Source organism: Mirounga leonina, unplaced genomic scaffold, assembly GCF_011800145.1.
Source record: "Mirounga leonina isolate KUSES-001 unplaced genomic scaffold, KU_Mleo_1.0 Mir_91, whole genome shotgun sequence".
NCBI lineage: Eukaryota > Metazoa > Chordata > Mammalia > Carnivora > Phocidae > Mirounga > Mirounga leonina.
Genome location: NW_023270839.1, coordinates 33,900,256 through 33,914,299, shown reverse-complemented (window position 1 = coordinate 33,914,299; position 14,044 = coordinate 33,900,256). Strand labels below are relative to the sequence as shown.

General features: G+C 39.4%; 1 protein-coding gene across 3 annotated transcripts in view; it reads left to right on the top strand.

Annotated features, from left to right (window-relative positions):
• The window catches only part of SLTM (SAFB like transcription modulator), a 42,831-nt gene extending 30,256 nt beyond the window's left edge, over positions 1–12,575 (top strand). For 2 of the 3 annotated variants that reach the window (XM_034994473.1, XM_034994472.1), the window contains exons 10-21: positions 523–672; positions 922–1,025; positions 1,117–1,283; positions 1,776–1,861; positions 2,084–2,247; positions 4,705–4,885; positions 5,630–5,754; positions 6,578–6,748; positions 7,624–7,938; positions 8,049–8,193; positions 9,440–9,600; positions 11,511–12,575. In XM_034994473.1, the coding sequence (XP_034850364.1) occupies positions 523–672; positions 922–1,025; positions 1,117–1,283; positions 1,776–1,861; positions 2,084–2,247; positions 4,705–4,885; positions 5,630–5,754; positions 6,578–6,748; positions 7,624–7,938; positions 8,049–8,193; positions 9,440–9,600; positions 11,511–11,619 (1,878 nt within the window). In that variant the 3' untranslated portion in view covers positions 11,620–12,575. The remainder of the gene's footprint in view (positions 1–522; positions 673–921; positions 1,026–1,116; positions 1,284–1,775; positions 1,862–2,083; positions 2,248–4,704; positions 4,886–5,629; positions 5,755–6,577; positions 6,749–7,623; positions 7,939–8,048; positions 8,194–9,439; positions 9,601–11,510) is intronic. The other variant, XM_034994474.1, reaches the window with a different exon arrangement.
• Positions 12,576–14,044: the final 1,469 nt, after the last annotated feature.

The window sequence follows — 14,044 nt, the reverse complement described above, 5'->3', positions numbered from 1 at the left end:
TGATGTGACTGTGTTTTGGCTATATATTTGAAAAAATTAGTAAGAAAAAAATAGGGGCACCTGGGTGGCTCAGTTGTTGGGCGTCTGCCTTCGGCTCTGGTCATGGTCCCGGGGTCCTGGGATCGAGCCCGACATTGAGTTACCTGCTCAGTGGGAGGCCTGCTTCTCCCTCTCTCACTCCCCCTGCTGGTGTTCCTTCTCTCACTTTGTCTCTCTCTGTCAAATAAATAAATTAAATCTTAAAAAATAAATAAATAAATAAATAAATAAATAAAAGTAGGTTAAATTGCTTTTTGACACTTTAAATTGTTCCCCTGCATATTTACTAAGTACTTACAAGCAAAGTAGATAGTGATCACAAGAATATGAAACAGAATAATACATATCCTAAATTTATCCTTCATCATGAATTTCTGTATCCTGAACATACCGTTTTATTTGAATAGTCTTACTTGTGAAGTTTGACTTACTCAGAAATGTATGTAGTTGTAAAACTTTGTAAAGTGTTATCTTATGTTATAGGTTCTGAGTGCAAAGGTAGTTACAAATGCTCGAAGTCCTGGGGCAAAGTGCTATGGCATTGTAACCATGTCTTCAAGCACAGAGGTGTCCAGATGTATTGCCCATCTTCATCGCACTGAGCTGCATGGACAGCTGATTTCTGTGGAAAAAGTAAGCTTGCCTAATTGTATATAAGAAGGAGGTTACTTTGAGGGCCAGTAATGCTCGATTTAAAGATGTTATACCAGTAGGGAGTAGAATTTGGTATAATTTTTAAGTATTTATTTTTAGTTTTTTACTTCCAGATTTTCCAGATTTTTTACTTCCTGTTTTCCAGATTTTGTCCCAGCAACGTAGTTGTTATGATCATAAATGTAACTTACTGTTTTTTTGTTTTGTTTTCCTATCTAAACCTTTCAGGTTAAAGGTGATCCTTCTAAGAAAGAACTGAAGAAAGAAAATGATGAAAAGAGTAGTTCAAGAAGTTCTGGAGACAAAAAAAATATGAGTGATAGAAGTAGCAAGTAAGGATTTATTTTTTTGATAAGCACATAGACTTTTGGGAAATTGATGAAGTAGTTCTCATTTTGTTGTTTTCTTGGGTGGTATGGTCAGGACACAAGCCTCTGTCAAAAAAGAAGAGAAAAGGTCGTCTGAGAAGTGTGAAAAAAAGGAAGGCAAGGAGACTAAGAAAATAGAAGGTAAAGACGAGAAGAATGATAATGGATCAAGTGGCCAAACTTCAGACTCGATTAAAAAAAGTGAAGAAAAGAAGCGAATAAGTATGCTATATGTATCTTTCTTCTTGATCCCTTTTCTAATGCTTTCTACAACTTCATTTTTACAGTGGAAGGGAAAGCCTGAGATTACAGTCCGGATAAATATTTAAATTTTGTTAGATGTCACTGTGGTAGAAAGGGAGGTCCAGTAGCACTAGTTGTCGTCTTTTCTACTCTTGGGAAACAAAGGTGTTCTTCCAGCTGAGCCCCTTTACTGGAAGACCTGGGCTGGTTGTAAACGGCCATTGATTCGTAGCTGTGTAAACTGAGTTGGGATCTTTTGGTATCACAGAAAGTATTTATGTTTGTGGATTGAGTTATTTTTAAAAACTACGTGCAACTAAGTTCTCATAGAATAAGTAGGTTTTTTTATTTCATGCACTGGTTTCTGAATATCTGGCTATCTAAGAATTCAGCATTTTTACATTATAATGATTGTCTTTTTTAATGAAATGTTTTTTAGGCGTTTGTTTATCTACTTTTTTTTTCTCTTAGGTTCCAAGAGTCCAGGACATATGGTAATACTAGACCAAACTAAAGGAGATCATTGTAGGCCATCAAGAAGAGGAAGATATGAGAAAGTAAGTCTCGGGACGGATGCTGTATCCTATTCTCCCTGTTTCTAAAATAAGATAATTTAGTATCTCTATAACCATTTTTTGCATACTTCTGTGCTTAAAAATCTAAGAAAAATAGAATGTCATTACTCATTTAACCTTTTTAAATGACCAGCTGAACTTGAAAACCAAAACCCCGAACTGTTTTAACTTCTAGTCCTGTTATAACCTTTTTTTTTTCTGTAGATTCATGGGAGAAGCAAGGAAAAGGAGAGGGCTAGCCTAGATAAAAAAAGGGACAAAGACTATAGAAGGAAAGACATCTTGCCTTTTGAAAAGATGAAGGAACAAAGACTAAGAGAGCATTTAGTTCGCTTTGAAAGATTGCGACGAGCAATGGAACTTCGAAGGTAGGAAGAGAGTCTGTTTTATACCTGTCTTTAACTATAGGTACATCTTTAACGCTAGTTACAAACCAGATTTCTGGAAATTGTATTCCCACAGAAAGCTATTGGCCACTTTTAACAAGTGCAGTAAAACCTAATGATTTCTTAAGTTTGCATAGCATTTTATAATTTACAAAGTACATTTCCATCTGTTATCTCTGTCTCAACTGTTCTGTAAGATTAGGTGAGCCCATTATATAATTGAAAAAATGGAGGCCCAGAGAGGCTAAGTGACTCTTCCAATGCCACATGGCTAATGAGTGGCAGAGTCGGGACTCAGACCCAAGTCTTCTGACTCCAAGTCCAATGCTCTTTCCTCTACTCCAAAGCTGCCGCCATGAAAAACATGACTTTAAAGGGAAAAATGATGTTGAGATAAGATAGTATCAGTGTAAGCTACAGTGTTCAAGTAGCATGTTGACATTTTAGGAAAAATTGATTGTACTTTGGATTAGAGCCCAAGTGAAGGAAGATTCGCCTTGTGAACCTTACTGTGTTCAAGCTCTATCTCGAAGCAAGCATTCTCTTTAAAACAAACTGAGAACAAAACAAAACATTTCTATTTTTAGTGGCAGTGTCTCAACAGTTCGCCATGAATGCCACCATTGCTTTCCTATGTCAGTTTTTTGATGCCACTTACAATATTCTTGTGAAAGTGTTTTGTAATACAAATTTCCAAATATTAACCTATCTCATTGAGAGGTCTTTTATCATGGGATTTCATCTATTCATTCACAGGAGTGTTAGGAACAACCAGACACATTTGACAACTTAAATAGTACTGTGATTGCCACATACTTTATTAGAAGGAAATAATCCTTGCATTACTCAGAACCCATTTTTTTTTCTCTTTTTGATGAAGTCCCAATATACTGAGATTCCTATGTAGATGATAAATCAGGATGAGAGAGTGGGAGCTCCTAGAGCAGTGATTCTCAGGTCTATCAGACCAGCACCCCTTTATATATATATATATATATATAAAGTGTGTGTGTATATATATATGTGTGTGTGTATATATATATAGTCACAGCATCCTCTTTACTCTGCTGAAATGTAATTGATGCATAATAGGCCTACAAATGCATAATATGCCTATATAAATAATTTCCAAAAAACCAATATAATGCCTTAACTCTAATATAAAGAAGAAATAAAAGTAAATTATAATGAAGCATATATTCCAGATATGAATGTTTAGGCACGACTCTCTAGAAGACCTAATGAAGTAGTCAGATGTTTACAACCCTCTTTAGACTCAATGAAAATGTGACAGCTACAAATGCAGACTGATATTGGTGTGTCATTTTGGTAAGTCAAATACCAGGAGTGGTGTTGACATTACTACATGATTTCTGAAATGGTGAACAGCTCTTGGTGAAGGTCTTAAGAAAGTATCATTTTTCCTCTAATTTACATGGAGTTGCATTTCTAGAAATTTTAGTGTATATAAAACCATGCCAAAGCAAATAAACTGACCTAGCATTTATTAAAAATGAGTCAAATTCTAGGCTCCAATTTTTTTTAAGGTGATTTTGTTTTGTTTTAATGACATGAATGTCCATTATGGCATTTGAAAGGTGTAAGTGTTGGACAGTTTTTTGTTGTGCAGAACTATCCTGATTATTCCATGCATCATAAGATATTTAGAATCCGTAGTCCCCACTCACTAAATGCTGCTAAGAGCCCCCATGGTCATTGCGATAATTTAATATGGCCCTCAGATTTCCATGTGAGCAGCACTGAGCCACTGAGAACCACTGGGCTGCTAGAAGAAGACATGGTGATAGAGTACACGAAGGGCCTTAGAGTGAGGGGATGACAAAAACGTGATTAAAAGTCCCAATACAGTAACTTCATTCAGTTCAGCAAACATTTGAACTGTGTCCTGACTCAAAGAAGCATGGGCCGGTGAACACCAAAAAGGCCCTTAAAGTAAGGCCACATTTTATTTTATGTAGCATTTGCTATAATTCGTGTTGATGGGTATGACCCCAAGTCATCAAAATAAGGTATACCTTGCTTAAGAAGGTAGACCATATACTAGATACTGGAAATTTTCCTCTCAAAAACAGTAGAAGTTGTAGTTTTGGAAATTCATATATGTAGAATATCTCCTTTTTAAAATGTCGATTCACTAATGGGCTATTATTATGGGATTTTTATTTAAACAGGAATCCTCTAAGAGGCAACTACTTTATAAAATTCAGCTCCTCAGTTGACAGTCTTAATAAATAAGTGACAGCATTGGAATCTGTTTAAAGTTTTATTTTGAGTTCTCTTTCCAATTACATTAAAACTACTTAGGTTGAGTTGAAGTTTAAAATTGCCAACCTCAAGGAAAAATTCAAACTCAAAAGCTATTCTCTTTCACACAGTGCTAGCATAATTTAAGTATTTCTAAATACTGATTTTTGTTAGACGAAGAGAGATTGCAGAAAGAGAGCGTCGAGAGCGAGAACGCATTAGAATAATTCGTGAACGGGAAGAACGGGAACGCTTACAGAGAGAGAGAGAGCGCCTAGAAATTGAAAGGCAAAAACTAGAGAGAGAGAGAATGGAACGCGAACGCTTGGAAAGGGAACGCATTCGTATTGAACAGGTGCAGTCAGAAAATCTTTTCATCTTAAATAACTGACCTTTTTCAAACCCTGTGATTTTTGCCCTAAAATTTGCTTTACTTGTTGTAAAGCTTCTGTAGAATGAGTTCAGCTAATGAGCATTTATTAAGGTGTCCCTGAAAGATAACAATCACTTAGGTGCTAGTTCAAAATACATTTAGTAGTGACTTTGTTCTAGCCAATTGGTAATAACTCAAGCTCTGCAATATCATGGCAGCCTAACAGTCTGAGCATAGGACTATGAGTCCAGAGTAGTTGTAATCCAGGCTCTGTCACTATCCCAGTCTCAGCAAATAATAACTTATTTCCTTACATAGTAGAGTGGGAATGATTTCCCAAGGCTGGAAGGAAATAATGCCTCTCTTTGCAGAACTGCATCCAGGGTTTTAAGCACTTTAGTTTCCAGACATATTAAGAACTTTATATCTAATTCCCTTTAGGTGCTTTTGTTTCAGTCAAATGATGAAACTAAATCTGACCTTCCCAATTACCTGCCAACTTCCACCACCCAATCTCTGTTATTTTTAATGTTGCAGAACAATAGCCATAGCCTAGCTTACTGATTTCTGAAGTCAGTTTTGTTTATATATTTGTCCCAGGTATGTGTTTTGCCCGGTGCTTGCCTATGGTGGTTTCTTAATGACAGGATGAAACAAGGTTGCGCATGTACTTACCTTGTGTTTTCATTTTGCATTGGTTGGTTCTTCCTTCTGTGTTGTCTGAAGGAACGCCGTAAGGAAGCCGAACGTATTGCTCGAGAACGAGAGGAGCTGAGAAGGCAACAGCAGCAGCTTCGTTACGAACAAGAGAAAAGGAATTCTTTGAAACGCCCACGTGATGTAGATCATAGGTAGTTGCCTGCTTTCTTCTTTAACAGTTAACACTTGCTATCTTATGCCTTTCAAACTAAGACTGATTGGAGGATTAGCAAGTACAGGCAACCATCACTGGAATCAAAGGTCATGATCCAGTAGGGATGGGAATGATTGCAGGACTGGAGTGGATCCAGTGCATCGTCAAGTAGGCAGAATCTGCTCTTTTTTTCCCTTTCCCTTCCTGTTGCCAAATGTTTTTCCATTATGACTGGAAATACATCACCATAGTAGGCTTCCATGATGGTTCTCAAACTCAGACCCATTTTGAAAAATCTGACAGGGTAGTGCAGATAAACTTGGAAGTGACAGACTTGGAAAGAGGGCATTGTGTGTTTGTGTTCATGCTGCTTAACAGATACCCAAATGCAGTCATTTAATTTTCTTAATATAAGTTCTGTGAGATTTAGTTGATTGTGTTGAGAAATACATGGAATGAGTGAATTGTGCTTGGGACTTACCTGTCTAACCTTTCCGAAGTTAGTGTGACTGAAAAGGTTGTGGACTGTTGGTTAGAATTTTATTATAAAATGGTAGCTGTCTTTTCCATTTACGAATTTTAAAACAGACCATTTTTCAACTATTTCCTCTCCTGTGAAATTCCTCTAACACTATATGACTTTATGCAATCTGATAATTAATTCTTTGCTAGCTTGTTCTTGTAACAGAATGTTTGATGTCTTGAGTTTATTAGCCCTCTGTATCCACAGTTCCTAGCATGTGGTATGTATGACTCCAAGTAAGTGTTGTTGGAGTATTATAAAACTAATTTATATAAATGAGCAAATATTTCTCTTCAAGGCGAGATGATCCTTACTGGAGCGAGAATAAAAAGTTGTCTCTAGATACAGATGCACGATTCAGCCATGGATCTGACTATTCTCGCCAGCAAAACAGATTTAATGACTTTGATCACCGAGAGAGGGGCAGGTTTCCTGAGAGTTCAACAGTACAGTCTTCGTCTTTTGAAAGGTAGATAGATACCTTGAAAGTTGTTGCATTTGGTGGGTACCTGGGTGGCTCAGTAGGCTAAGCATCTGCCTTCAGCTCAGGTCCTGATCCCAGGGTCTTGGGATCGAGCCCCACATTAGGCTCCCTTCTCAGCCGGGAGTCTGTTTCTCCCTCTCCATCTGCCTCTCCCCCAGCTCATGCTCTCTCTTGCTCGCTCTCTCTCAGATAAATAAAATCTTAAAAAAAAAAAAGAAAAAAAAAGTTGTATTTGGTACATGAGCCTTGCTAATGATAACTTTGGTTCGCTATTAAAATCTTAAGTATTACAGCTCAGATCTGACTGTTCAGAACAAATCCTATGTTTGGTTTTTGTTTTTATTAATGTAAATGTGGTTCAGTATTCAAAATTAGTTTGGGGCACCTGGCTGGCTCATTCGGTAGAGCATGAAACTCTTAATTTTGGGGTCATGAGTTTGAGCCCCACGTCAGGTGTAGAGATTGCTTAAGTAAATAGACTTTGGAAAAAAATTTAGTTTAATAGGCCACCGTAACAAGGTTAAGTAGATTGGCTTTATCTTCTTAACCTTGTTTAAAACTAGGTGGGAATACTGTTAGCTTTGGATGTGCCTCAACTGTTTAGAACACTAGAATATCCTTCAGGTCGGTAGTCACTTGAGTGTTTGATGTTAATTCCTCCCAGATGCTAAACAACAATCTTCATGCCAGACATTTAGAATATAAGTTATTATAATCAAAGTTGTGGCTTTTTTGGTGGCTTTGCCTTCAGTTAATTTTTAAAGAAGCTGTGATTTTTGTAAGTTATGCAAGTACAATTAAGAATAAGGCCAAGTAAGTACATCTCAGGACTTCTGTTCTTTGTTCTCAATAATCAATAGGCGAGAACGCTTTGTTGGTCAAAGTGAAGGGAAAAAAACACGTCCTGCTGCACGAAGAGAAGATCCGGGTTTTGAAAGGTATCCCAAAAATTTCAGTGATTCCAGAAGAAATGAACCTCCACCACCAAGAAATGAACTTAGAGAAACGGACAGGCGAGAAGTCCGGGGAGAACGAGACGAGAGGAGAACCGTGATCATCCATGACAGGCCTGATATCACTCACCCTAGACATCCTCGAGAAGCGGGGCCCAATCCATCCAGACCAACCACCTGGAAAAGTGACAGCAGCATGTCCTCTGACAAACGGGAAACAAGGTATCTTGAGTAGTTGCCAGGGCCCAGACGGCATAGAACGCATTTGGGTTTAAGGACAAAAAGGTGTCATAAAGTTTTGATTGTCGATGTCTTTGGGTTTTGTTTAACAGAGTTGAAAGGCCGGAACGATCTGGGAGGGAAGTATCAGGACACAGCGTGAGAGGGGCTCCGCCTGGCAGTCGCAGTAATGCTTCGGGCTACGGGAACAGAGAGGGAGACAGAGGTGTGATCACGGACCGAGGAAGTGGAACACAGGTAAATGCTTGAGGATGTATTGTCACCGCTTCAGGAATAAATTCCGAGGATTTACCATTTTGATGTGGCCTCGGTTAGTTAGAGTGGAACGATTGGGAGACGAGGTTCTTATAAAAGATCTTGATGTTTTTCATATTTTACTGTCAACAATTGAGCATTAATAGTCTAGGGGCGCCTGGGTGGCTCAGTCGTTAAGCATCTGCTTTCAGCTCAGGTCATGATCCCGGGGTCCTGGGATTGAGTCCCTCATCGGGCTCCCTGCTCGGCGGGAAGCCTGCTTCTCCCTCTCCCACTCCCCCTGCTTGTGTTCCCTCTCTCGCTGTGTCTCTCTCTGTCAAACAAATAAATAAATCTTAAGACAAAAACAAAAACATTAATAGTCCAAAGAAGTAGGATGCTAGCCCTGAAATTCTTTTTTTTTTTTTTTTAAGATTTTATTTACCTGAGCTGAAGGCAGACCCTCCACGACTGAGCCAGCCAGGCGCCCCCCATGAGCAGAACTTTTAAGACGGGGTCTGTAATCCAGATATTCTGCCTTAGTCAAAGTAAAAACTCATAGACTGGCCCCTGCATTCCAATATCCACTTAGAAAAGGTATCCCGAGGAGATCCTGTTCCTCCATTGAAAATGCTGTTTTTCCTAATATAAATTGTTTTGCCAATATTATATCTCTGTACAGTACCTTCAGCTTTATTTTCTGTAGACTTAAGTGTCATCACTTCTGACTCTGCTTTCCTTGGATCTTTAGTTCTATGGCCTTTGTTTCCTTAGGTTCATTCACTCTGTTTTTCATAGTCATGTATGTAAGACCTTGTAAGAATCGTAGCAATAATGAGTACTGTGTGAAATAGGACGACAACCGCCGTGTCTGTATGCTGTTTGCACGTTGATCCTACACCCTACCCTGCTTGTTGTACTGTTTTGACCCCTCACTGTGCCTTCTTACACATCTATCCATCCAGGCATCATATATGGATCTAGAAATACTCGAGGGTCAAAAAGTACGTGCATGCTGAAAGCTACGGAAATAGAAATTACATTGCCCCCATACCCTGCCCTGAAGCCTGAGCAGCTTCTCAGTACAAAATAGCTGGAAACTCTTTGCATGTGCTCTGGTATTATTCACCCCCTTTTCTTCTCAAACACCTTATTGATTTGTTTCGGACACTTATGAGCACACCAGCATAAGTGAGTCGGCATGAGGCTGCGGGTGTTGTGACTTTTCTTTTAATATGTGATTCTTTAGCACTACCCTGAGGAACGACATGTGGTTGAACGCCACGGACGGGACACAAGTGGACCAAGGAAAGAGTGGCATGGTCCACCTTCTCAAGGGCCCGGCTATCATGATGCAAGGCGGATGGGTGAAGGCCGGACAGCAGCAGGCATGATAACCCAACACGCGAGGTAAGTACCCGGTTAAGACTTTTCTGCCGGCATTCATCCAAACCTTTATCCTTTCCTTAAAGGGCAGGATAGTTTCTGAGAGATTGAATGGCAACTAGCGGTCACAGTCCTAGCTTAGCCTACACATTTCCCCATGTTAACTCCGGATCTCCCGGAGATTATATGCAGGGCAGCGGATGTTAATTTGTTAGTTTATATTCCTCATTGTAAGTTCACTGATTGGCATTCTGCCCCATGGGTTGAGATACAGGTATGTGTGTGTGTGTGTCATAATCCAGTAGATAAAGAGCACTAACTTCACGTCTGAACCGTCATCTTGTTCACTACCTGTCACTCCTAAAAGTCCTAGAAAGGAGTCCTAGAAAGGAAGAGGAGACTGAAAGTACGTTCTGCTCCCTCCCTTTTCCAATAGCTCTAGCAAAACTTGCACATTTAACTATCCCAGAGCCTGTTCATATCCTCAGAGGTGAGCTTTCTCTTGTGCACCAGCATCCATCGTGGCCCCTCAGCTGGCGAGTCTGGTCTCCCCTTCTCTTCCATGCCCTTCTGTCTTTCCCATTCCCCTGTCTTAGAAGCGGGGCGGGCTCGCTGATCCAGCTGACTGCTGTGCTGGTCAGTTCCACCGTCAGACTGGAGTGAGTGAGTGTTTATTATATCTGTGTCCGCACGGCCTTGGCACTCATTCCACCTTTGGTTTCAAAGGTTACCAATGCCTTTTTTCTAGATATATTCCTTTATTTTCTGAGCTCTCAGTGTCCTTGGTGGTTAAGCACTATTGCTCACTGTGGCTTTTCTTTTTCGGGGGGATACTCCTCTGTTTTCTAATGCATCAGACTTTTCTTTCTGCTCTTTTGATTTCCTTTGCTGGCTCCTTCATATGGTTGAACTTCAGATACTGCTCTTGATATTTAGCTCTATATTGTGACCTTTATGTAAATGTTTTGCCGTCTCCATAAATTCAGGGTCACAGGCAAACTCATTCCTCTCCTGTTTCAAACCTTCATGTTCCACGTGTTGCCTCCAGCTTCTTTTAATTTGCCAGTGCCACTGTGCATCTTGTTCACCCAGACTGGGCCTCATCTTTTATCTTCTCCATCCCTAGCAAAAATTTCTAAATGTGGTTCCATTTTTAAAAAATAATTGTAATAGCTATGCCTTCTTCCTCGTTTCAGCTTCTCAGATTAGTCTTTTACCTTCTCTTACTCACACTATTTATAAGTTTAACTCTTAGAACTGTTTTGTTATACCATTATTTGCTCCAAAGCAATGAGCCGCCTCTCTGGTCACAGATCTAACCTGCCATCCTCAGTCAGGCATTCGAACCTTTATGTAATCTGATCTTATTCTACTTAAACTGTTTCACCATGGGTTTTTGTCTCCCAAATTGGTTGTAGGGTGTTTTGGTGGGTCTTTTTTCCCGTGCCGCTCCTTAGTACCTACTACGTTGCCATTACATGTATAAAAAATCCATCCTCCTCCAAAAGAAATCCAAAAATAATTCTGTGATGATGTCCTCTAGCTCAGAGGTTCAAGTTCCTAGGTGATACCGATGCTGCTGATCTGGGGATCACACTCTGAGAGCCACTGCTTCAGTCCATTCATGTGCATCCCATTAATTGGCTTACTGTGAGGCAGAGACTTTGAAGTGAGAGTGCCCAAGTTCAAATCCTTGTTCCATCATTTATTAGCCGTGATCTTGGGCAAGTCGCTTAACCTCCAGATCCCAGTTTCTTCATCAGGAAAGTGGGATTAGTAATGGTCCATACCTCACAGAACTGTTGAAAAGAGTCAGTTATTTAATATGGGTAAAGTACAAAGAACAGTGCCTGATAAATGATAAACACTTAATAGGTATTAGCTGTAATTTATTTTTTTGTTCTTGACAATTTTTTCTTTTAAACCTTTTTCAGTAATGCATCCCCAATTAATAGAATTGTACAAATCAGTGGCAATTCCATGCCAAGAGGAAGTGGCTCCGGATTTAAGCCATTTAAGGGTGGACCTCCACGACGATTCTGAAAATTAGCTCTCTGCCATGGTTTCAAGATAATTTATTGAAATCTCCTGTAAACTTTACTTGACTACTTATGAAGAGGACCTCTGACTTGCTTGAGAGTTCTGTCAGACTTTTCTTTTTTTCTCTTTTTTTAAAATTTAACATGATTGCTTTTCTCAATTTTGGAGAAGATGTTTAAATAGTTCCGTTGTAACTTTTAATAGTTTTGTGTATCATTCAACTTTTTTTCTTGCAGCACCGAGACACATTTGAAAAGATGGAATCAAAACCATTTTGTTTAACGCTGTGTGAATATAAAGAGTAGTTTGCAGCTGTGTGGTAGTAGTTTCATTTGCAGCATTAGCTCTGTGGTGTCAGGCTCTGGAGTTTCTTGTCACCAAGCGTTTTCAGCCTCCATTTTGTAGGCTGTCTAAGCTTAAAAAAAGTCTGCTGTCTAATTTTTAGAGAATAAGATTGTTCCTTGCATTTCTGAATATTATGTAACCTATTTTTGCAGAAGGTACTGTTACATTAAGTGCATCTGTGTATCCTGGTTTAAAAAAAATGTACTCTTTTTTGAAATAAACCTTCATATTCTGTATAGTTGCTAAAGCGTTGAGAACCTCTTTAATTGTAAAATGAGAGCCGATTTTCAGGTTAGTGTAGCGGCACACTTGTTCGGGTTTGCATGGTATGAAACCAAATGGATTAATGAAACCTTGGCCATGAGGTTTGTATCACTGAGGTTTTTAGACTGAGTTGTGCAGGTAAGTGCACTTTTATTGGGTAATCTACACTGTTCGGTGGATAAATTCCATCTCTGGGAATTGTGTGGGTACAAATGTTTCCATGTTCCCAACTATGTTGAGAACTGGAAAAAACCCAGGTTCTAGCTTGGTGAATCAGTTGGGTTTTGTAAATACTTGTATGTGGGAAGGCATTGTTGTCTCTTTGTGAAAATAAAAATCCACACCTGGAAGTGTATGTGTCTTTGTTTCCAGCTTTTTAGGTGTTAGTCCTCCCCTTTCTGGAGTTACACCCAAAGTAAGTGACTAGGTTTAGAGCTATGAAGGCAGTCTTTTGGTCTTTATTCCTTGGAAATAAATCTCACTTTGATTTTCACCTCAGTAGCTGGGTAGCACGCTCTGGTGAAGTGTTGGTGAGTTAACCACAAATCTTAACAGCTTGTTTTTTACAGGCATCTTTTCTAGGAAAGCCCTTCGAGGTGAATTCTGAATACCACCTCTTAAAGCCTCCCATATTCCTTCCTATAAATCAGTGATGAATAATCCAAATAGTCTAGATTGTTGGATAATTCAACAGCCTGGGTGCTCGTATAAAGGGAAGGATGGGAATAAGGGGTCACCCTGAGGCCACCTTTTGATTTGGGAAGTAGTCTTTGTAGAAGTTCTTGTAAATGTCCATCGGTGGCCATGGTGTCGGGCTCATGAGATGACTCAGACTTCTGAGTGGTGTGGGCAGCCACAGTACCCTGGTCTTTGGCCTTTTGGGGAACTGCTGGTGCTTTTGTATTGCTCTGGGTTTCATAACCCTTTTGGCCCTTCTTACCCCACAACTGATGATTTCCGTTTGTAAAGGTTGCTGGTTAAATAAAGAATCGCACTGGTAGAGCTGCCAGCTGGACAAAATTGGAGGTCTCCCTGGGTGAGCTAGGGCAGTGGTTCTCAAGCCTGGCCCCACCCCCAGACATTTCCACAGAAGTTCCACAGAAGTTCCCCCAGATGATTCCTATGTGCAGGTGGCATTGAGAATCACTGATAGAGTCCAGAGTAAGTAAAACCAAACGCTCTCTGAAGAACAGCCAGTGATTTTGTGGGTAGGAGAGTTTTCCTCATCACTGCTCAAACACATTATTTCAGTTTTAGAGACCCCATCTTTTGCCAGTGGGGATGAGGTGCTCTGATTAATTGAATTTTCTAGTTAACTGATGATTAGTAACTTTATGTAGTTGAACCACTCAGGAATGGACAAAGGAGGACTTGTGCACCAACTTTAGGAACTTGTGTCCATAGCTTTCAGAACTGTCCTGGTTAAGCTGTGAAATCTTAATATTATTAATATTATATATTACAGTCCTTTGTTTTCATTCTGTTAACTAGAGAATATATTATATTCTAGAGAACTATAACTAGAGAATATTATATATTACAGTCCTTTGTTTTCATTCTGAGAATGAAATTTTAAACCTGAGAAGGGTTTAAAAGGGTTTTAGCGGGGTACCAAGATTGAGAGACTAGATCAAGAGAATGTCTTGAGTCTCGTTCTGATCCTACTAGCTGAAGCATATAATTTAATCTTTATGGACCCCAATTTGTTTATCCCTAGATTTATCAACCTTTATGATTCCTACTGTCCAACTTCCATTATAATAAAAATTCAAAATTTAGGCAGCTCTGGGGGTATCTGGGTGGCTCGGTAGGTTGAATG